We start from the raw sequence: 24,455 nt of genomic DNA on the forward strand, positions 1-24,455 counted from the left end.
TAGTAAAGTCTGAATAAGGGTGAGACAATCCCAGTCCACCGAATTAAGTGATGGTGTGGTGAGGGATTAGTCACACTTTTACGTTCAAAAATGACAAAAGTTGAGATGTCAATTTCTTTAATAAGATGCTCAACGTTCTGCTTTGACTACCTTCAACCAACATGCAGTCACCTTCTCTGACTCTCTCTTGTTGACTAAAAGTGACTGCTGAACTGCTGTTCAGTCAGTCTTGAACAACTTTAATTGACCTTATTGAAAACCTCATCACAATCCTTTGGCAGCATCGAACACGGAGCTCATGGGAACATCCTATAGCTATTCACAATCTTCATTTCTAACTGCGTTCTCACAGCTTGCAATTTCTGACCACAAACTAGACCCAAACAAAAGATTTTATCAGGAGTGAATGACAGGACCAGCAATAAAAAATGGGACAAGTGATAAACAGTATGGATGAAGATATAGCTTTTTAAAATATCCTTCAGGATGAGAAGAAAGACAATAAGCAAGAGGGTTTCTCAGGGAAGGGTACAATAATTTGAAGCACAGAGGGTCAGTGTCAGAGACAAGTGGAAGGTATGTGCTGGAGAAGGATGCTAAGTAAAGTAGGTCAAACTCAAAGATAAGAAGACATCAGAACATGAAGAGAAACAACAGAATATTATAGCTCAAAGACAGGCCATTAGGCCAATGGTGGTTTCACCACCTGGCTAAAGTAGAATCAACTTGCTCCTAGTTTTTAAACATTTCCTATCTCCATTTAAATTCATCCCTTTTATTCAAATTGATTCAGTATGATGGAAAGCACAGTCATCAGCCATTGTGAAATTGTTACAGAGGGATGAAATTTGATAGGTTCAATCGATGTAGCTTACAGTTTGAGAGTTGACAAAGATAGCACTGAAGAAAGGATGTCAGTGAGTGATGTTGTAAAGGAGCTACCAGATTGCTTGGGTGATGGGATTATAGAACTGGGCTCAGTCTGAGTCAATAGCTTTGAGGGAGATGTAGCTTGGAATGGTGGCTCAGGGGTTCTGCTGGGAGTAAATCAGAATGGTTTCAGAACAGCGGGTGACAGGGGAATGGATAAGTCACTGAAGAAGAAATGCTCGTCAGTGAAATAAATCAAAAACAGTGCTAAGAAGCATATGTCAACAGAAGAAGATGGAACAGTTGACCGTATCAAATGTTACAAAGTTGTTGGAGATAAGGAAGATTATGTAACATAGTGTCCAGCCCCAGCCATTCTGATTTGAAAAGGATTTCCTTCCCTAAATCCAGCCTCTGGCATATGCACAGCAAGCACTTAAAACAACTAAACATGGTCAGGATGTTACCTACATTTTCCTCAATAGAAGTATAAATGGATGCCCAATACTTACATCATCCAACTTCCGCTCAGTTCCTAAGGCCAACAGGTTGTTGAATTCACGCTCCAAGACCTGTCTTGCCTGTAAAAGAAATCATAGTTAAAATCTATTTTTAACTTTAGCAGTTTTCTAATTATTTAGAAATCAAACTCACGGCAGAAACAAAGACATTGATTATGGAGCTTACTTGTGTATTTTGTGTGGGTATTTGCAACAATAAAGCTAGACTGTTGTAATCAAAATTTTCATCCAGTGCGATCAAGGCACCATGCACCCCACTTTCGACAATGTTGTTGGCATACTCCCGTAGTCCAATAGACTGCACCCAGTGAATGACTTGGTCGTTAGTCCACACCAACACATCTAGGCACGAATCAAACATTATATCACAGTCAAAAAATGTCAGACTGTAGAATTATTTCAATTCTGGAAAATTCCAGGCTTCTTCTGTTTATTCAGCATGCCAGAACTGTCGGCAATAACAGTGGCAGTTCTTAATGATTCACAAACTCAACACATTCTTTAGAAGCTATGGTTCAGGGAGAGAACGGTAAAAGCCAGATGAGGAGAATGGTTCAGAATACTAACATCTCAAATTATGTTGGGATTGTATAAATAGGCTTTAGTTATGTAATAGGTTAAGCTTATGCATTACTGAAACAGTAAATAGGAGCTCAGAGGCAGCACAAATCTTCTTCATATATATTTCAATAAAATGTCTGCTCTTAAGATTTGTTTTTCAAATAAACCATTTTCCTCCCCATTGAGACTCATCATTTCAGATCTTCATGCATAGCTAGAAAAGTTTAATCTCCACTTATGGTGGGTGAGTCAGCATTCTGAGTAATCATCAAAGCTTGCTGTGGGGATTTCTATCTAACAGTTCACCTTACAGCAATAACTTACATCTCAGCTAACAAAGGCTTAGATGGTTCAGGTTCAAAAGCAACAAAAATCCTCACTAAATTGCAGGTTACTATGTGAGATAAGAAAAAGACTAGCTTCTTTTTGTAAAACATATACCCTCTATGAAAGCTGTGGTTTCATATTGATCTCAAAAGCAGCTAAGGTGACTAACACTACAAATAATCACTTTGCTCAACCTACTAATATTTTCGAACAGTGTACATGCTACTGAACTCACTGACCAATACCAAACAGCTGATTAAAATTCATGGTTATTAATGCTACAAAAATATTGGATCTTTTACTAAAGCTAATGTTTTTACTTAGTGCCACGTTATGAAGAAAGCACTGCTCCATAAGAAGAAAGGGGTGCTGGCATACTCTCAATCCTCTGTTAATCTTAGTTAAGAGATTACCAGACCATTCATGATAATCCTATCCACTCATATCCTGAGTTCCATAGATTTACTATATTCCACCCAAAGTAGTTGACTTTCAGGGGATCTGCTGCACAAGTGATGGAATTTTACTGATTGTAGCAACAATTAAAAAAAAACAGACCCACCATAGTCTACTGGACCATAGGGCTGCTCACTCATTAAAAAGAAAGATGACTGGTGGTGCTTTAACCTGAGGGGCACCTTACCTTAAACGAGGGGAGAGGTTGAGAAGGAAATTCCTTCTCACGGTAGCTCAGTGGTTTGCACTGCTGCGTCACAGTCCCAGGGAACTGGGTTCAATTCCAGCCTTGGGCAACAGTGCTGAGTTTGCACATTTCTCCCTGCGTCTGTGTGGGTTTCCTCCGGCTGCTCTGGTTTCTTCCCACAATCCAAAAATGTGCAGGTTAGGTGACTTGGTCATGCTAAATTGCCCATGATGTTCAGGGATGTGTAGGTTAGGTGAATTAGTCAGGGGCAAATGTAGAGTAATGGGGAATGGGTTTGGGTGGCATACTGTTTGAAGGGTTGGTGTGGACTTGTTGGGTCGAAGGGCCTGTATCCACACTGTAGGGATTCTAATTCTAATTCATGGTAACCTCAGCCAGAATGGGAAATGAACCCATGCTGTTGGCAGCACAAACTAGCTCTCCGGCCAAACGAGCATCAATTACAGTTCGACGATGCAATATTGTGATTTCAGAGATCAAACTTCAACTGTCATATATATTATCCCTACATTCAGTGATAGTGTGTATATGACATCATTTATCACATCGCACTTTGTGACAGCTACAAATACACACTTTAATTACTGTAAACGTAATGCTGGTCCCCACCAAGTGAACTTAAAATTGATAAAAACTTTATCATTAATAAAATATTTTGACCAACTAATAATTAATTGTGGTTCAACTTTCTTCATAGCAGTTAAACAGTTTCAACTTGAAGGGAAATGTCTCCATATTAGAAACCTATTAAAATCAATGTCGCTAGCTTTTAAACACTATCAGGGGTGGAAGGGGAGTGAGAAAGGAATAAAGTGACACTATGCTCCAAACTGATTCACTTCAGTGAGATTCTCATGTAGGCCAGTGCAAGTCTGAAATCACTCCCCCAGCCAGAGTAATGGAGTTAGGTTCCTGTCCTGAGCAGCTCTTTCTCAAAGGCAAAACAGGAACACTGTTGGACTCACTGGGGTTTTACGTGTAAAAGCTACTGACCAAGCATTGATAGCACCCTGAGTACTTTGCAGGAGGAACAATATGAATCGCCATGTTAAAATAAGTTCTGGCCTGGTCATAATGTAGAATGGTGAAGGAAGGAACCCAGAATTACACAACTACTCACATTTACGTAAAAACTAAAGATAAAACTGACATTTTAGTTGCTAGGATTTAAAGTTCAATTTTGTCTTTTAATCAAGAAACTAACAGCAACATTTCTTTCAAACCAACCTTTAATTTCAAGCTGGCTTTCTTCTCGCCTCCTCTCTAGATCCTTCCTGTCGTAGTTCAATCTCTTCAAACACATGATGCCGTAATGTAAACAAGTGCTGGAATCAAGACAGACGTTATTCAATGTAACTTATGAAAAGTCTCTGGAGTTTTCATCGTGTATTATCCTTGGCTCAAGAGTAGCATTTTCACCTTTGAGCAAGAAGGTTGTGGGTTCAAGGCCTGCTTGACCATGCAGTCTGGGTCAACACTTGAACACAGTATTGTCCTGTTCAAGATTATGTCTGTTGAACGAGGTGTTAAAATTAAGCCCATTTGCTCTTTCAGATGCAGAGTAAAGAACAGCTGAGTTCTCCTGTTACTCTGACCAGTACTGAGTTCTCAAATACCATTAAAATCAATTACTTTGTAACTAATCTTATTGTTGTTAAAAGAGATCTTATGGGGTGCATTTTGCATGTCTCATTTCAACACAACAATAACTACATTTTAAATGTCTTCTTTGACTATAAATTGCTGCGAAACAGTCTGAGGTCATGCCTTATACATGCAAGTTCTTTCATACTGGAAAATGCTGGCTTTAGGCATCAAAATGCACATTTCAATATTTTTTTTAAAACCTGCTTTTTGTGAAATTCAAACATACCCCTGACTATTTATATAATGAACTACCAACATTAGACTGAATATAGTCTGTTTAGCCATAGTGCTGATGTAAGAGCTAGATACATTTTGCAAATGCAGCGATACAAAAGGCAAATTAAATTCCAAGCTCTGGCAACCTGCTGTTACTGTGTGTTACACTCTGAACAGGGTGGATCAGGGAACTGATATTAATCAGAAACAAAATCATTTAAATTGAAATGGATTAGAAAACAGAAGCTAAAAGTGAGAACTTTTTTTTTCCTCAATTTATAAAATGTAATAATGATTGCTTGACAATTGTGCCGAAGCACTTGTAAAGGGAGAGTAAGTTTAATAAAGGAACTGTAAGCCAGGCAACAACATGCCTCAAAATTCCAGTATTTTCCACTCTGCCCTAGATGGACTTTGCTAATTAATAAATATGTCGGATTGATACCAACATGTTTTCTATGTTAGTATTGACTGTGTCATCCAACACCAGATTACAGAGGCTACTGGATCATTTGTTTGTTCACAATCTAGACCGTGGGTGGCACAGTGGTTAGCACCATTGCCTCACAGCACTAGGGATCCAGGTTCGATTCCAGCCTCTGGCAACTGTCTGTGTGGAGTTTGCACATTCTCTCCATGTCTGCGTGGGTTTCCTCTGGGTGCTCCGGTTTCCTTCCACAATCCAAAGATGTGCAGGTTAATTGGCCACGCTAAACTGCCCATAGTGTTAGGTGCATTAGTCAGAGGGAAATGGGTCTGGATGGGTTACTCTTCGGGCCTGAACACTGTTTCCACACTGTAGGGAATCTAATCTAATCATATTTAACTTCACCTTGTTGACTGTAGAATCGATTGCAGAATCGTAGAACCCCTATAGAGTGGAAGCAGGCTATTCAGCCCAACAAGTCCACGCTGACCCTCTGAAGAGCCACCACACAGACCCAACTTCCTACCCAATCCCTGTAACATTGAATTTCCCTTGGCTAATCCACCTAGCCTACACAGATACTCTGGCATGGTCAATCCACCTAACCTCTACATCCTTAGACTGTGGGAGAACACACAAACATAGGGAGAATGTGTAAACTCCACACACACAGTTGCCTGAGGGTGAAATCAAACCCAGGTCCCTAGCATTGTAAGGCAGCATGCTAACCACTGAACCATTGTGCCACCCCAACTGTAATTCAGGGCATGTATAGGAATGAGTTCATAATCACCAACCTCAGAGGGATTTTCATCATAGCTACAAAATAATTAAAAAGAAACAATTTCCGTACCAATTTTCACGAGAGTCTTTTCACTTAAAGTGAAATTGTAATTAACTGATGCATGGAAAGCTCTAAAACAATACAGATCTGCAGGCTCCATATCAGCCTTAGCATTTACTGATTGTAAGCTGGTACCTGTCATACTGTAGCACTGGAGTAGAAAGCTATAAGTTGGATTGATTGGAGAGGAAATATCTATATATGATTATTCAGAAGAGGGCAACTGATATAGATTTTGAAAAAACAAATAATACTTTTTCTAAAATCTCTTTGCATTTGCACATTTTAACATGCTGAGTGATTACAGTTTTGCCGGTTAACTTGACAAAATGTTTCCTTCTCGCAAATACATTTTTACTGCCATGAAGCTGCTCCTTTAACAAGGCTCTGCAGTCCTTGTGTTTTCTTTCAGAGAGGTTGTAAATGACACAGATTCTGAAAAGTCTGGAGGTTGAAGGGTTTTAGTGCCAATTTGGTAAGAGCTAACAGATACTGCTGCAGGAAAAAAGGCTTTCAAGTTAAAAAAAACTTGTGCAATGAAAGGGGAATGGCCAGTTCTCCCAGCTCAGCTTTTCTCTGGTTTGTTTTTTTATTAAAGCAGTAATGGGAAAGCTGCCAAACCCAGAAGTAGGTCCAGGCTGGTACTTTCTCTCTCTCTCTCTGACTTCTCTCCTGTAAGAACCTGTGTTTGATTTTACCTTTTGTGCCATGGGGCGTTTATGGGGATTGTTGCAAGTATTCGAACAGCATGGTTAAATTGTGATAATCTGTTGGGTTTTCAGAGAGGTTAAGTTATTCTGTTCTCTGTTGTTCATGTTTCATTCAGTAAACTTGTAAATAAATTGTTTTACAGAGTCATAGAAAAGTACAGCACAGAAACAGACTTTTTAGTCCAACTCATCCACGCCGACCAGATATCCGAAACCAAATCTAGTCCCATTTGCCTGTACTTGTCCCATATCCCTCTAAACCCTTCCTATTCGTATACCCATCCAGGTGTATTTTAAATGCTGCAATTGTACCAGCCCCCACCACTTCCTCTGGCAGCTCATTACATACATGCACCACCCTCTGCATGAAAAGGTTGTCCCTTAGGTCCCTTTTATATCTTTCTCCTCTCACCTTAAACTTATGCCTCTAGTTCTGGACTGCAAACCCCACCCCAGGGAAACGACTTTGCCTATTGATCCTATCCATGACCCTCATGATTTTATAAACTTCTATAAGGTCTCCCCTAGCCTCCGACACTCCAGGTGCTTTGACCAGCTGATTCTCTCCTGGAATATCTACTCTACACCTGCTTAAAATAACTAGCAAAGTTAGGGTCTGGGCTATCTTCTTGGCATGTTTTGAGGGTTCTGGCCTGGTCCATAACAGCACTCAGCCTCCAATAATGCAAGAGCTCACCGATGAAAGCTGTCAACCATTTTCAGATGCATCCGCAGGTCTTTCTTGGTGAGGTGGTCAAGCATTCGTGCATCCACTAGGCATTCCATGAAGTAGCTGCGATACTGGGGTAACCCAAGGCTGGGAAGCCATTCATTACCAATCCACTCGTGGTTCATGTCTCCATAAGCCAAAGTCTGGTGAGAAGGACAGATAGAATAATTGGGGACAGGAACACACTCAGCTTGCCTTCTTAGGTCAGGGGCTGACTTCCCTTGATCACTTACATACTGGAATTCATATTCATAAACTGGTGGAAGTGATAAACAGATTAGGTATTATTCTTGTTCAAATATCTATTTTTATGTAGGTTTTGGAAATGTTTACCAGTCTCCAGATATCTCATATTCGATAGAATGGTCACGCATTGCAATGGAGTAGGTGATGGCCTTGTTGATTTATTACTAGACTATTAATCCAGAGATCCAGGTAATGTACTGCAGACCTGGATTTGAATCCTGTTATGGCAGATAGCGGAATTAAGAATCTAATGATGACCATTGTTGATTATCAGAAAAACTAATCTTTAGGGAAGGAAAGTGTCATCCTTATATGGTCTAGGCTACATGTGACTCCACACCCAGAGCAACATAATTATTCTTAACTGTCCACTGGGCAATTAGGATAGGGCAATAAATGCTGGCATAGCCAGCAATGCCATATCCTGTGAATGAATTAAAAAAGAAGTCTTTTTGGGGAGAAATTTATAAAAATGTAAGTTCACTCTTGCTAGTGCAGACTTATTAAGTTCCTGTCAATACAGGGAAAGATGCCAAGAGAACATATTTAGACCATCTTCCCTACCTCTATAAAGAGCAGTGGTCTTAAGGCCACAGGCAGAAAGAGTTTTTAAACAATACAATGTTCTAGACCATCTTGGGAGCAAAGCACTGGAGATAGCTCAACATTATTTTGAGGAAATAAATGGGTGTCGATTGATAAAGTTAGTGAAACCATCAGTGCAAAACGTCTGGTAAAATGGAAACATTTGCAGCACTGACAGCAATAACTCGTGTGGAGCAACTGCTATTGGCTTTTATCCTTTTGGGCAGATGTCAGAAAAGAAAAATGACCATCAGGCGGTCAGGATGTGAGGCTGACTGCGAGGCTGCAAATTCAGATTTAAAGCCAGACAGTGACAGCTGTTCTCATCCTCCTGAATCTCCCCTCAGAGTTTAAAGCAGCCTTTTATTAATGTGAACGGGTCAACTATTTGAAGCCCTGAAGCTGCAGCTAAGATATTTCTGCAGCAGTTAGATGGTACTCTTGCCTCAGTACACATAGAGGTATTACATGGCAAACAAAATCATTGATCACAGATGCCACTGCAGCACACTGTTTCACATTTCCATTAATAAGGGTAGGAAGACAATGCATAACATACGCTTTGTAACCAGAATCCTCTCACAGCTCTCTGAAGAATTGTCTCCATGGATACCAGCTAAGTTACAACTATTCAAGTGCCCATCTTCTGTCTATAGGCTTTGACACTAAGCACAAGCTATTAACTTGGAGGGAGTGCACACAGACTGTCTGAGGCCAGGAAACTTGGAAAGAACAGATTTTCTGCAGGGCATGCTGAATTTAGCGAAAATATCGCAGTGCCAGTTTATCCCCTCAGTTTCCAAGATGCAGCTGGTCAAATTCAGCAGTTGCCTGGCAGATAGATCTTTCAGCACCGGATAAAAGAGAGGTGGCAGGCCTCAGTGGAAGATAGGAATCCGGAGCTTGTAAGATCAGAATGGCAGGAGCAAGTGATCATTGGGAGCCTTGACCAGGATGGGGGGAGATCAGAAGGATCAAAGGCCTCAAGGATGAGATCAGAAGCATCAGTGGACTTGACCACGGGTGTGTTGGTGAATCAAGTAACCTTGATCCAACAGGTAAGAAGACCTGTACTTAACTTCTGGATCCAGCAAACTCTGCCTTCTTTTTCAGCTTTTGGACTTTTTGGGCCCTGAAAACCTGTGACAATGGTTTCATTTAAAATGATGGTAGAATCCATAACCTCATTATAATTTTAAAATCTCCAGCTGAGAGTGTGTTGGTTGCATAGTCCTATCTTAACGAACATTCAAGGTGGACACTGGACTTCGATTTTTAACATGTCAAGCTTCCACCCAACCCTAAACTGCCCATGTTTAGGGGTAAAGTCCCAAAATCCCACCCCCAAGATATTCAATTACACACTTTTGGTGCAATATTTAATCTTTGTCAACTCCACAAAATAACTTGCCTGCAGAAACTAAGTACAAATGTTCAAGTGATTTCAGAGAGCAGCTCCTGTGTATCAATGGTAATAATTTGACTATGAAACTGAAAAATAAACTGGAGTTTCCACCAAAGATTCCTTGTTGTTTTTATATATTATTGGCATTTAGACAGTCACATGGATAGGCAAAGAATAGAGGGATACAGACCACGTGCAGGTCGATGGGATGAGTTTAGAATGATGTCATGGTCAGCACTGACATGGTGAGCCGAACGGCCTGTTGCCGTGTTACACCATTCTGTATTAAGACACAGGGTCTTGGGAATTAATTTAGGGCAGTGACAACAAGGTGCTATTGAAAAGGTAGCTATTAAGTCGCTTCCTTACTTTTTCTGATCTACATCAGCAATCTAGACCACTGTGCACAGGACACCATGTCAACATTTTAGGATAATACAAAGCTTGCAAGCATTCTAAGCTGAGATAAGGCAGTGTAGAAGTTCAAAAGGACATAAAAGAGAAAATGTTATAGAAACTCAGCAGGTCTGGTATCAGCTCTGAAGAAAGAAAGAGTTAAAGTAGCAGCTTCACTATGAATCTTCTTCTTCACTGAAGAATCATCAATTTGAACATGAAAGGTTAACTCTGTTTCTCACTTCACAGATGCTATCAGACCTGTTAGTCTCTCCTGCATTTTTGGCTTTTGTCTCAAATTTCCAGCATCCACAGTGTTCTATTTTCATTCAGAAGGGCATGGGCATTTGGTGGTGTGGACAGTTGGATGGCAGATGTAGTTCACTGTAGAGAAGTGTGAGGTAATATATTTTGTAGGAAGAACATGGGGAGACAGTATAAATAAAGAGTACAACTCTGAAGGGGGTGCAGAGCAACTTCAGTGATTATATCCATAAGTCATTAATGGACAGGTGAAGACTGCAGTTAATAAAACATACAATATCCTAGAAGTTATTAATAGGGGTGTGGATTACAAGATTAAGGAAATTATGCTGGAATAAGACATTTGACAGACCTCAGTTGGAATAGTGCATCTAATTCTGGGTGCTGTGCATGAGGAAGGATGTGAAGACATTAGAAAGCGTGTAGAAGTTTATGAGATTGGTTTCAGGTCTGAGGAATTTCAGGTTTGAAGATGGATTAGAAAAGTTTGGAAATTATAAATTCTCCCAGGAGAAAAAGAAAGGCTGAGAGGAGATTTGACTCAGACATTCAAAATAATGAGAGGCTTGGACAGTGTAAATAGGGAGAAAACAGTCCCACTTGTGAAAGTATCAGGAACAAAAGGGCAGAGGTTTGAACTAATTAAGTTAGAAGATACACAACACCAGATTATAGTCCAACAGGTTTATTCAAAATCACAAACGTTTGGAGTGCTGCTCCTTCGTCAGGTGCAGTTACCCCCAGTCCAACACTGGCATCACCACATCATGGCTATCACTGAAGTAATTAGTAAAATCAAGAAAGCTACAAGGAAAAACCTTTTCATGTAGTGAGTGGTTATGATATGTTTGAGAGTGTGACCGTGGCAGGTTCAATCCAGGTATTTACAGGGGAATTAAATGATTATTTGAAAAAGCAGCAATGTGCAAAGTTAAAGGAAGTAGACAGGAAAATTATGGCGTAAGGAACATGCTTATGCGGAGAGTCAGCACAGACATGATGGGCTGAATGGCTTCTTACCAGCTGTAATAATTCTGCCATTCTGAGAGTGACTACATTGAATGAGATGGTTTATGGTTATACTATGTAAAGTCTGCTGTAGTAAGAGCAGTTAGTACTCTTCCTGCTTATACCTGAATCTTTCCGTGATCCTTCCACCTACTAATCAATTTCCAATACTCTTATCAGAAAAACCTACTTCAGCAGCAACAAGCATCCACAGTGAGAATTTTGCCATAGTAAGCCAGCACTTCAAACTCAATTGATTCGCTTCACATGTTCAACTGTTACATGCTCAAATGCAGCTTCTTCATGAACACTAGATTCAAAATTCTCTCATATACTGGTTCCACTCACATTGATTACAATACGTACTTGAATCAAAGGGCATAAAGGTCTGACTTTGAAGAAGCTCCACTTAACCCTCCAAATCCACCTCACAATAAAGCAGCAATTTACAACAAACCATGTGATCCTGAAGTCAGGGGAACTGGGGGGAGAGCAAGGTGCAATGAGGAGAATAGGTGGCAGCCTATGCACTAGACTCAAGGAACAACAAACCTGTTTCAAATACAGTGAATGGGACAGGTCATCTATCATCAAAAATTTCAACTTAGTAAGCATCTCATCTAATGTTCCAAGCCTAGACTTGTCTATCACACACTTACATGTGACATGTGTCAGGCACACCATCAATACCCACTAACACCAGGGTAATCCCCAAGACAGTGGCCTACTCATCAGTCACAACAGGTTACTCTTACTCAAGAAATCCCTTACCATCCATTTTGCATAGCTGACCATTCAGCAATAAGAATGTTAGTATGTATCAACATAAATGACTGACCAGTCAGCAGGAAGAAACCATCCATATTCCCATCTTCTACCATACAGAATGACTTTCATTTAATCCAGTAATTCTGCAAGGCAATGGGTACAATAGGCTAATCAAAACCTAAAGGCTGACCTGGGGAACTCTTTGAAGGTATCAAGTGTTCTTTTCAGAGCAAATTTTACATGGTGCAATTGTACAATTATTTTCAATAAAGTAGACATTAAGTGGGATCTTGCAGTTGGGGAGAAAAGTCAGAATGAAGAAGAGATTTGAAGAGTAATTTCCTTAGTGTGGAGGCTAGATGGGTTCCATCAATGACAGTCATTTTAGAAGGAATTACGAAACACACACTGTAATCATTCTGTTGATTCAAACATATTTGAATGTTTCTATACTCACCTGAGCCCAACTGCCTTCCTCATTCTCCTAACAGGTTAGCAAGTTAGTACAAGCATTGATAGAAAAGAAGAAATGAAAGAACACTCTGATTAGATCATTCAATATGCCTAAATTGCTGGGCTAGAACATTACTTCACCTCATCAATATATTTGGCAAAATACAAGTTAGGTCTATACAGTACACCTCAATAATTCAGGCAAATCAGACTCTGTATGGAAATTCCAGTTTGAACATAGTGAGCATCAGCAGGTTAAACTGTAGAACAAAAATTGTTAATTTTCCATTACCTTAAAATCTCTTGCAATCAAAAATAAAATCTCTTGCAATCAAAAATAAAATCAGACAGAGATTGGACTCACCAAGGTAAACATGCTTGGCTAAATATTAATAAATGATGTGCAGTCAAACCAATCTCTAGAAAAGTAAGGGTTTCGCCCTCAGTTCGGCAATGGGGCAGAGATATTGGTTATCTTATAAACCATGGCAATAGGGAAGGGAACTCCTTAGAGGTTAATGAGGGCAATACAGGTAATCTTGTGTAAATTGATTTTCAAAGTTGTTTAATAAAGTACTGTGTAATATACAACTTAATAAAATTGGAGTTCGAGGGATTCTTAAAAAAAAATAATAGATGGATGTGGTTTCTTTTAATGGAAATTTTATGAGGTATGTCAAAACATGTCCAAACAGGTTGATTAAAATAACTACGATTTTGTCTAGGGGCTGGAAATTAACGAACAATGACAAAGAGTTATTTTAAAGTCAGAAAGGAATCATCAGTGGGCATGTGTAAGATCTTTCAAACTTGCTTTACAAAATTTCCTGAATCTAGATTCCTCTGAGAGGACGTGAATGACCTGTCATCTAGAAGTGGTCCCAAATACTCAAAAATTGTAGAGTGCTGGGAATGGTGCCCCCAAATGGAGTCAGCCAGGTTAGGAGGTCAGGCTTAATACCAGCATCCTCATCCAACATCAACTAAAATTGGGAGCACCAGGAATGGGAGTGGGAATCCCAGAACTGTTTCCTGCAACCAATCTTAATTGTCTTTTTGATAATCCAGGCCATTACGTACAAAATCAAGGAAATTAAGCTAAAACAGTGGCCTGGCCTCAGCTAAGTATGCGGCCAATTTGTGCAATGCATTTGAAGAGTGATGCCTTGGCCTTTACAGGGTGTGCACACAGCAGGTGTACCAGAATGGTACCAAGGATGAGTCAATTCAATGATGTAAAGAGATGAGGTGCCACACTCCTCAGAGAAGATGAGGGAAGATTTGTTTGAGGTGTACAATATTATGAAGTGATCCACAGACTAGACAGGGACAAAAATATTATTGTGGATATCGCGCCAGTAACAAAAGGATACAGATATAATGTAATTGCTTAAGTAATCAAAGACAACTTAACGAATTACAGTGAGTAATGATGACTTGGAAAATACTGCCTGTTAGGCTTGTGGAAGGAGATTCAATAATAAATTTGTAAAAGGGAATTTGATAACAACTTAAAGTGGTTTCCTTCCAAATTAGAATTTTCTTTGATTCTGACATGAATGATCTTAAGAACGTATGCGGTTTTGAAACATTTATCATCTACAGTAATATAGCAAATTCAGCTCAAGGGGAGAAATATTATTGAAGAGTTGAATTGACTAGCCTGTATGAAAGATATGACAATGTACTCCCTGACAATATTGCTTATTAAGATGTAGCTTTAGGAAGAATTGCAGAAAGCGTTCCCCTTCAGTGCAGACACCCCTTGTCAAACCTCACTCCCAAAAACAGTCTTATGCAGTAGTCTATTCTAGTTGTGTGATAAGTACCCTTTGTCAACCCTCATTAAGTCTATTACTAGGAGACCCTCACTTAGACTGTATTATCAAAAGCTTAATTCCACTAGAACCTCGTCAAAATAGATTATGCCTGAATTTATTGAAATTACGTATTACAGTCTTGACAGTATATTCTGTGTTGGGCACTGTATCAATTTCCTGTCAGCATTATGTTAAGTCAAGTATCAACCAGTTTATTTCAAGCATCACCCACAGAAAAATGTTCTCTTTAATTCCTGTTCCAGAAAATCAGTTCACTGGAAATTACTGAGCCTGCAAACAAGTACCATGAATTATACATAACAAGAGCTAAAATCGCTTGCCATCACAATAAAACAAATGGCAAAACAAGAAAGGAAGTGCTGCACAACAGATGTGCATAAACCTACCCATGGTGAAATGATCCACTTACATCCTGTTTAAAACATAATCTCCTCATTCAAACACCAGAATAAATCTCAAACTCCACAATTAAATTCCTTCTAATTCATTTAAATGTTTTAATTGACAGAATAAAATACTCTCTAGAAGATGTCTTGCGGTTCAGTGATAGTGTCCCTACCTCTGCGTCAAAAGATGCAGGTTCAAGACCCACCTACTGCTGAGGTGAGTCATGACCAAGCCAGGTGATTACAAGGAATTTCAAACATTTCCTATTATTCAGTCAATGTTAAAATCAAACACGCCTGAGTCAAGAAAAGCATTGGTTTGATGCACTGTCAACATTTTTCCATAGTGGTTCAGCAACATACTGAACCCCAAGCTATTTAACATAATTTCCCAAGCAACAGATTTTTTAACTTACAATCCACTGTCTGGCAGTTCATGGAATCATAGAATCCTGACAGTGTGGAAACAGGCTGTTTGGCCTCACAAGTCCACACTGATCCTTTGAAGAGTACCCCACCCAGACCCATTCCCCTACCCTGGTACTCTACACTTCTCCTGACTAATGCACCTCGCCTACACATCCCTGAACATTAAGGGAAATTTAGCATGGCAAAGTTATCTAACCTGCACATCTATGGACTGTGGGAGGAAACCGGATTACCCAGAGGAAACCCACACAGGCATGGGGAGAATGTGCAAACTCCATACAGACAGTCGCCCAAGGCAGAAATCAAATGCGGGTCCCTGGCACTGTGAGGCAGCAGTGCTAACCACTGAGATTCTGTGCTGCTGAATTTAATGAGCAATTCTAATTGAGAATGCTAAAACCACCCCTATATCCATGAGTCTGATGAGATTTCTAACACATCAATCTAGGACTTGATCCGAAATTCTGGAGTATCACTGATAGCATGGGATGAAATATTATTGTTTACCCATAACACAGTGAAGTGACAGAGATGGCTGGACAATGGGTTGGAACACCAACTTGTTCAGCCTCCTCTGCAAGTCGGTACTAGTAAACTGATTGAAAACTTTAACGTTGAGCACTTTACGTCTTTGCCTTACTGATGCAGTGAAAGAAGTTCACTGTAGTTTGTGCAGAAATCAGTACTTTCCTGTATTTTTCAGATTACCTCAACATCATTCTATGATGATACACAGGTAATTTTTCCTCTCTTCCACCCATCACTATTCTTGAACCAATAACTGTTGATGTTCCTTTAACTGCCCCTCTTTTCCTGTTGGGTAAGCAGCTAGCCTTCACTCTCCGATACAAAGAATTCCAAAGTTATGAAGTAGTGCCCTATCATTAACAAACAGTTAACCAGGTTTTTGTTTTTAACATTAATTGAACATCATTGATCTATCATGTTTTCACATTACTAAAATTCATTCTGTGCCTGAAAATTGTGTTTCACAATTGCTAAGTTTGATTCAGGTTCATTGAAATGAGCAGGTATTCATCTCATCATAAAACAATTAAAAATGTAACGCTGCTGAATACTTGTTTATTGTAGTTCACAAATTCAGCTTAATATTTACAAATAGGTAAAAAGAAGAGGGTTTGAAAATGTTAACGAAAATAATGTTCATAAGAAACTCTTCAATGAAGCACAACAAAGGTGGACAGGGATAGACTAACCGTTTTTGCTGAAGCCGCCATGTTTTCCATTTCCTCATGAGTCACCCAAACATTTCCAGAGGACTATGTGGAAGGCACAAGGACAGTCCAGTAAGCAGTGTTAGAGGAGAAAAGTATTACACAAAGGAAGAAGTGAAGCAAGAGATAGTTTATTAATAACACATTTTCCATGCATTGTTGCTGCCTGAATGAATGCCATAAAACTATACAGGTAAAGAGTTTCAAGGATTCACTAACAATTACTCTCTTCAAAATAGATGACCCCACACCCATTAATTAGTTTCCTTCTGCAATGGAGAAGGCAGGAGAGTTTGTGCTGCGTTCCTTGAATCTATGAATACTCTTCCTGATCTATTAGCAGAAGTTGCAAATTCACAGGCTGGGAGTGGCTCTCTGCCTCCTTCCCCCTAAGGGCCACTACATTTCCAGAGAGAATTCTACCCCAACCATCTGGCTAAGAACTTCCAAAAGTAGCTCATAAAGGATCAAGAGTGTGAAAAACTCACTTAACTACGTAAGTGAATAAAACTATAAGAGCAACTAAAAGAAAGGGGCTCGACTTTTCTGCATTGAAAGAAGGAAGAAAATTGAATATTAGGTTAAGATTTAAAATCAGCAGTCAGTTTCAGGACATTCACACTTTTGTTTTTAATAAAAGATCAATTTTAAACATCACCATTATTCTCTGTTAAGCACTAAATATCTGAACAAGTTTTTTGATACCAATTGAGGAGCATTCCTTTGAAGGATGCCGTTTTCACTGATACTTATATCACCACGCTGGTTCTAGATCAAGTATGAGCTACCATTCTCTCCTTCCAAATTCAGCTTCCAGTAATATTTTTCTTTAAAACCAACCACACAGAGCACTCATCCCTCCTTTAAATGCGGCTGCATTTTAACTCAGTACATCAAGCTTTATAATCATTTGAGCAAATCAGCAAAAGAAACACCAATTGGACTTCTCTGTGCTGTTCAATGACAGCACATAAATAGTTCACAAATTCACCTCCTCTGACCAACACTTAAAGAGAAGGCTTTCAATTATTTGGCACATCCGAACTCTCAGGCAGATGTCGCCTTTTTGTTAGTGCAATCCCATGTCACATAGTGTTCGGGCTTGTGAATATTTTTTCAGCACTGACAGACCTAGGGGATGAACTTTTCATCACTGTGTCCTTCAGAACTTGCACTGGCAAAAAAAAAATCAGCACAATTGAATTCACTGAAGCTGTGGAAAAATTTAAAACTGTCCCCTATTTGCATTCTCCAACTGTGCAATGCAGCTGGATGAACACAATTGGTTTTGATTTTGATAAGCTGATCATCAGAGTCAGTCCAGTAGTTTAAAAATGTTCAAGTATTCTTGAATTCAAACATGAACATGTTTGTTTTGATATGGTTCTAAATGTATTAATTAATACGAGGGCATAAGTTAACTTGAACACTGTAATATTTCCAACATAAAAGTTTGAGCAAGTCACTCACTACAACCAGATATGCAATTAATAACTGCAATATAATTACAGCCATGCTTCTGAGCTGGAATGTTTAGTGATCAATACAGAGACATGGGGTTGGAAATGCAGTCAACAAGATTCCACAAACCTTTAAAAATGGTGGCCAGGAGCATGAGGGCATGACTGAATCTACATTAGATTGTTAGATTTGTTTTTCACCTTCATGTTACACAGAAGTCCCTCCATGGGAGATACTGGATGACTGCCTATGAAGGTGATACAGGTTAATGAGGACCACGAGTTCTTGAGTTGGCATTGAAGATAATGGGGGTGGGTGGGGGTGAGGGCAAGAGAAGCTCAGATCTTTTGAAACAACTGGGATGAAGCGCCAGAATACCGAAGGGCCTTCTAAACAGTTTGTTTCCCACTATCTGCTTCTAGGTTTGTCAGATAAGCAGGAGGCTGGAAGAACACAGCAAGCCAGGCAGGATCAGGAGATGGAGAAGTTGAAGTTGAAATTTTGGATGTAACCCTTCTTCAGGGCTGAGGGTGTAAGGTGAGCTGCAGATAAAGGGGATGGTGGGGACAGGGTGGTGAAGTGGGGAAGGTTAGAGAGTATGACCTGGTTGGTCAATGGGAGAGATGAATCCGGTAGGTGGCTGAGAGGAATGGAAGAGTGGGGGAGGGGTTGGGAAGGGAGTCGGTGGATGGAAAGGGAGGCTATCTGAAATTGGAGAACTTAATATCAAGTCCTCTGGGCTGTAGGCTGCCCTAGGCAGAAGATGAGGTGATTGTTCCTCCAATTTGTGGTTTGACTCGTTGTGGCAATGGAACAGACAAAGGATGGTCATGTCGGAAAGGGAGTGGGAAGAGGAATTGGTTTGGCAGCCCAGAATCTATCCTGTTACTGCCTTGTTGAAGTGAAAATTCAGACTTCTGGGGCTCTTTAAAAAAAATTAGCCTTCCAAGTCAGGAAAGTTCTCCACTCAAGCTACCCGTCTTGGTATGCCAATTGTGTGTGTCAATTAAAACGGTCTAAAATTATTAATATATTAATTTCACAATGCATGAGACTCACTTGCTGTCCCAGCAACATTTATAGTGTATTCTCCAATTGTAACTGATTGTAAAATTCACAATTGAAATATCTGTTATGTATGGGAAATATAAATACAACATAATGATAAAGTGATGATGATCTAACACCCACAGTATGACATATTACAGTGAGTGCTTTACATTTACCTTCACATTATCTTAGCATCACATCTTTTTCAGTGCAAGCACTGCTATTCATCACTGCCATGTATATATTGTGAAAACAGGATAGGTCACCATAAGCATCTCCACATTCACAGAGTACTCCAATCCAGTCATGTCAGTGGCCAACATCTGGGAGTATTTCCAAAAAGGACTATTAAAGTAGAATCTTAATAGTAGTGATCAGAAAGCTGTAAAGTCATCGTTGCAATTCAGCTTGGGACAAAATTTCTCGTCAATATCTAATACACAACTGGGAAACTTAAACTGATCAAAGCACTCAAGTGTCACTCTGCCTTGCAATTCCAATGTAGAATATTTTTGACAAGAATTCATATTACCTACTGTCTATCCAGAGAAGACAATAACTTGACATGATTCACAATATTTATAATCTGTCCAAACATTTTGAAAACACAAAGGAGTGCCAAAAACCTACCGTTCTTGATGTGGGTGGTGCTGATGGACTTGTTAATGACACCATCTCCTGTATTGCCAGTCGGAGTTTCAATCGATGAAGGGGATTACTGATTCCAATCTCCCTTTGTATCTCTGTGTCAGACAAGGCAGACATGATAGCACCACTCTTCACGTTGGCTCGACAGGCAGCTACGTACCAGGCTGGCATCCCCACCCACAGCTGTTTAATGTTACATCAAACATGGAAAATTAACATTATTTTCCAGTTTTATACAGTAGAAACCTCTATTTCTTAAACAAAATGCATTATATTTTGGCGCAGTCCAGTTGTAAGAAAAATTTAAATTACTATTATTGATATGGCAAGAGAATAGACAGTGATATTTGTGTGGGCCTTTTGCAATAATGATTATTGTAAACTTGCATAGCCTCAACTTGGGCACAGAGGACAACACATCTTTCAGGATGTTCTCCCCAAAAATTCTGTTCAGTTGGTTATGAGGCTTCAGTCTAACATACCCCTCACTAGTATCCTCACATACAATGAGGAAGGATACCATTTCGACTGGGACAACACAACCATCCTAGGACAAGCCAAACAAAGACACGCACAAGAATTCCTAGAAGCATGGCATGCCAAATGGAACTCTATCAACAAACACATTGAGTTAGAACCCATCTACCACCCCCTGAGAAAAGGAACAGGAAGTGACTTCACCACAGGAAATGACATCACCAACCCAAAGAAACCCAAACTCATAAATAGAAAGCAGGACTTTTCGGCATTGCTTTGCCTGAGGCCCACTGAAGATGTTACCTATTAAAGTAACGAAACATCTGGAAATGTAGCTCAGCGGGCGAACCTACATCCAAAACCTCATTGCTGCATTTTAGGCTAGCCTACAAATGGCATAAAAAGCAAACAAGCTAGCTTCTCATATTGGAAGCTTACCATTTCAAGCATACTTTAGAGCAAACTGGATATACATATCATCTGACTCATAATGAAAATGGTTTCCAAAGATTGTGTTTTGCTTTCTTATAAACACTCCAACCTGAGCAATGTCAACTCATACCAATACATGACTTGGATATCTATCAGAAATAATTCGTAGTTCCTCTGCCCATTCTACCTTCGCAAATTAAAAGGTTCAACAAAAACTTCTCATTGTAGACTTATCGCTCTCGCATCTAAAACAGACTGTTTGAGCCCTGAGAATGCCATGTTAAAAACTGAAGCAATTGTTGCAGTGGACAAACAAAAGGAAATTCAAAAACAATGTCAGTTATATTGACAAGGCAGCTTTGTGACAGAACCACATTTCAGTGCTAATTTTACATCAGATTAGGTGGGATGGGGTGAATTATAAGGACGTTTTTAAAAGGACACAAAAATTGGGAAGTCTGGATTTTCCAATGGTTTCTGAAGCATGGATGGGGATTGTGCCTGAGGACCCTGTGGAATCCCCGCCTAGTAGATTTCAAAGGAACTGCCTGTGAATCTGAGGATTCCACTTGGCAATTTCCCTCGGCCAGGAACACTCCAAAATTGGAGAATTTGGAGGGCTCTGCTGCAGTTAAGTAAATAGTTACTTGGAAAAGGTTAGACTGTTAAATACTTTGTCTAACTTCTAGATAATTATGCAACTGATCCAAAACTTACTTCACACAGCTACACCTCCCCTTGTCTTGTTGATCACATCCTCATCTGACACGACCCCCAAAACTTTCTATCAGACCCTGAGCTACGCTAACCACTCCATTACTTGCCTGGCCTCCTTGCCACATTTTTTTTTTGTACCTTGGCACATGACTCTCTTCACATTCTCCCACTCCTACTCACCTGGCACACTTGTCTTACCTATCTGGCACCTTAACTATACACTTAACTAATTTCCTTATGCTGTCACAGAAACTGTCAAAGTGGCTGTCTATGAAGCTGGATTATGAAATCACAGACTACAGCAACTAGCTACTGTGAAAATCGTTTGCTTCCCCCACGTACAAAGTGGGATCTGTCAGAATGAAAGAATAGCTCTGCTTTTCCGAATGAGGCCTAATTGGAATCTCCTGTTACAAATGTGGAGTTCTTCCATTTCGCGAAAAAGGAGACCGGGTCATAATCAGCACCTGATTGACAATTCTTGGAAAATGCAGCCCATAGAATTGAGGAACGCAAGAACTATGGAAAGAAATGAGAAAGGCATAGCTAAAGCGAGGTTACAATGAACTGGGATAGTGAGTTAGGCAGACTGGGTTTGAAGATTCAGTGAGGAGAGAATATTATTTTTTCAATTAGAGGTATTGCAAGTCAAAGAGAATGAAGGCAATAAATATGCAGGACTTCATGCAGGATGGGTTGACACCAGCAGAGTTTATTATGAGCTGCAAATGTAAAGAGAGTGTAAGATGGAAGACCTACATACCTTTGTAATTGAGTCTGTAAATGATGAAGTTCTGCAGATGGTTTTATTGCTGAGTAGGCTGGGATGGAATGGACATGGATAATGTTAAAGTGTGGTCTTTCTGATTGGAATGATATAGAGTCAGAAAATGTGTTTGGGATCAAGCAGATTGAAGAGTTTGTGATAATCACTGGGGAATGGAGTCATTGACAAAGATTGGAGCCCCTGATGGGAACCAAAAATGATGGCTTTGATTTTCTCAACATTTAGCTGGGATGTGAAGCAGGGGTAGATGGAATTTAAGATTTATGCAATTGAACAAGCATTCTCATAGCACAGAAAATAGAGCTTGGAGTCTCTCTCATATACATGTGGAAACTGTCCCAGTGATTGCAGGTGATGAAGGACCAGGAGGAAGACAAGGTATTAAGGATACCTTCTTGGAGAAATTAATGAAGTTGGGATGAGTAGTTATTTCTACAGAGCATCCATCTCTAATTAACTAATTGGGAAGAGAAACATTAATAACCTGCAATTGTTTGGTCGTTCAAAACTTAAAACATTAGTATATTGTCAAATCTTTCACTTTGCAATCATTAGGTTTGATTCTTCAAACATTAAATGTGATTCTGCTTATTGGTCAGTATTTATTAAATAACCCTGACTGTGCTAAGAATTGCACTGAAAACCAAGTAATGTTGATCAGTTGGGCTATCAGTGTGATTACTTTGCATGTGTTCAATGTTACTTACAGTCATACACAAGTCTGATTCTTTGTGGGTCCATGTATTGCATCCTTTTCAGTGAGGAAAGGGCTGCATACTCTGCCTATCCTATTGCACTCCTCATGGAAATGCCTTGATCAACCTCGGTCTGCCTGCCTAGTCTGTGTTCAATCAGCTAAGCCTGGCAGTCAACAGTCCCTGCTGAAATTCCATGGCAACCAATCAGCAGCATCTTCCCATGCTGTATAAATTGTTTCTCCCTTTCTGAAATGACCTCCTGCATCGTATGAATTTCTTGTTGTGTGGATCTAGCTACAACCAATCAATGATTGGGTTGCTACCGCCAGTCCTCCTCTCTACTTTTCCAAATCAGTAAATACTAACAGGATTAAAGAGGTGACACAGTGGCTCAGTGGTTAGCACTGCTGCCTCACAGCGCCAGGGACCTGAGTTCAATTGTACCCTCTGTGTGGGAGTTTGCACATTCTCCCTGTGTCTTCATGGGTTTCATCTGGGTGCTTCAGCTTCTTCCCAGAGCCCAAAGATGCACAGGTTAAGTGGACTGGCCATGCTAAAATTGCCCATAGTGTCCAGGGGTGTACAGGTTGGGTTGGTTGGCTGTGGTAGTTACTGGGATAGGGGGGTGAACGTGGGTGGGATGGTCTTCAGAGGGGCAGTGCAGACTCGATGGGCTGAAAGGCCTGCTTCTGTACTATAGGGATTCAAAGTGCCCCAAGTGGGGGCTGTAACATAAAACCAAAAAGTTAACAGACACTTATCAAAATATCACAATTAGAATCATACAATAAAATCACAGAATCCCAATATTAATTAGGGTTGGCAATGCATCCAATCCTCCTTTCTGGTCTGCTACACATCATAAATCAATCCTTCTTTCTATACTTTTGAAACAAAGCATTAATCAGGCATGATAACTCCCGGTGGGGAATTTTGCCTTCTGTTGGGTCTAAGGGCTTATTCAATTAAAAGTGGGTGAAGATAAATACTGATGAATCTTAATGAGAAGAGTCTTTGTCTTAACCGGTTTATGGCATAACAGCAATAGGTAAAAGTCTCATTGGATAGTTTGACATAATAACTAAGAATATCAGGGAACGGTGACACCACTTGCCTCCATCAGGATCTCGAGTTGGATTTCAGTTTAATCCACAAAGACACGAGAATTAAGGTAGAGCTTAATGCAGTCAGAATATATCCTGATGAGTACATGATTAAAGGGTTTTAACTCTGTCTCTCTTTTTAGGGATATTTAATATCCACACAGAGGTTTAGACAATATTAGATTTAATTTTTTTTTCTTTCTCTTGGCATCTTCGATTAATTGCCAGGTCTTTGATTGCAGTCTTACCTGGAAAGTGTAGTCCAAAATACAAATGAGCATTTGTAATTATCTCAAAACCCATTGAATTGCAACAGAATTTCATTTGAATTGCAGATGAGAAAAATTTAGGTTAAGAATTGGGTAATAAATATCGTAAAATCCCTACAGTGTGGAAGCAGACCATTCAATTCATCAAGTCCACATCAATTGTCCAAAGAGCATCCCACCCAGATCCAACCCCACCCAAACTTATCCCTGGAACCCTGTATTTTCCATGGCCAATCCACCTAACCTTTGGGAGAAAACCGGAGCATCAGGAGGAAACCCA

The 24,455-nt window shown here is 39.8% G+C and overlaps 1 protein-coding gene across 6 annotated transcripts in view; it reads right to left on the bottom strand.

Moving 5' to 3' along the window:
* The window catches only part of ppfia4 (PTPRF interacting protein alpha 4), a 696,847-nt gene that overhangs the window by 26,739 nt on the left and 645,653 nt on the right, over window positions 1-24,455 (bottom strand). For 4 of the 6 annotated variants that reach the window (XM_072563249.1, XM_072563250.1, XM_072563248.1 and 1 more), the window contains 7 exons: window positions 19,675-19,875; window positions 16,516-16,578; window positions 12,647-12,673; window positions 7,485-7,660; window positions 4,171-4,268; window positions 1,558-1,733; window positions 1,383-1,451 (listed from right to left, as the gene is read on the bottom strand). In XM_072563249.1, the coding sequence (XP_072419350.1) occupies window positions 1,383-1,451; window positions 1,558-1,733; window positions 4,171-4,268; window positions 7,485-7,660; window positions 12,647-12,673; window positions 16,516-16,578; window positions 19,675-19,875 (810 nt within the window). The remainder of the gene's footprint in view (window positions 1-1,382; window positions 1,452-1,557; window positions 1,734-4,170; window positions 4,269-7,484; window positions 7,661-12,646; window positions 12,674-16,515; window positions 16,579-19,674; window positions 19,876-24,455) is intronic. The other 2 variants (XM_072563254.1, XM_072563251.1) reach the window with 2 other exon arrangements.

This window comes from Chiloscyllium punctatum, chromosome 45 (assembly GCF_047496795.1).
Source record: "Chiloscyllium punctatum isolate Juve2018m chromosome 45, sChiPun1.3, whole genome shotgun sequence".
NCBI classification, from domain to species: domain Eukaryota; kingdom Metazoa; phylum Chordata; class Chondrichthyes; order Orectolobiformes; family Hemiscylliidae; genus Chiloscyllium; species Chiloscyllium punctatum.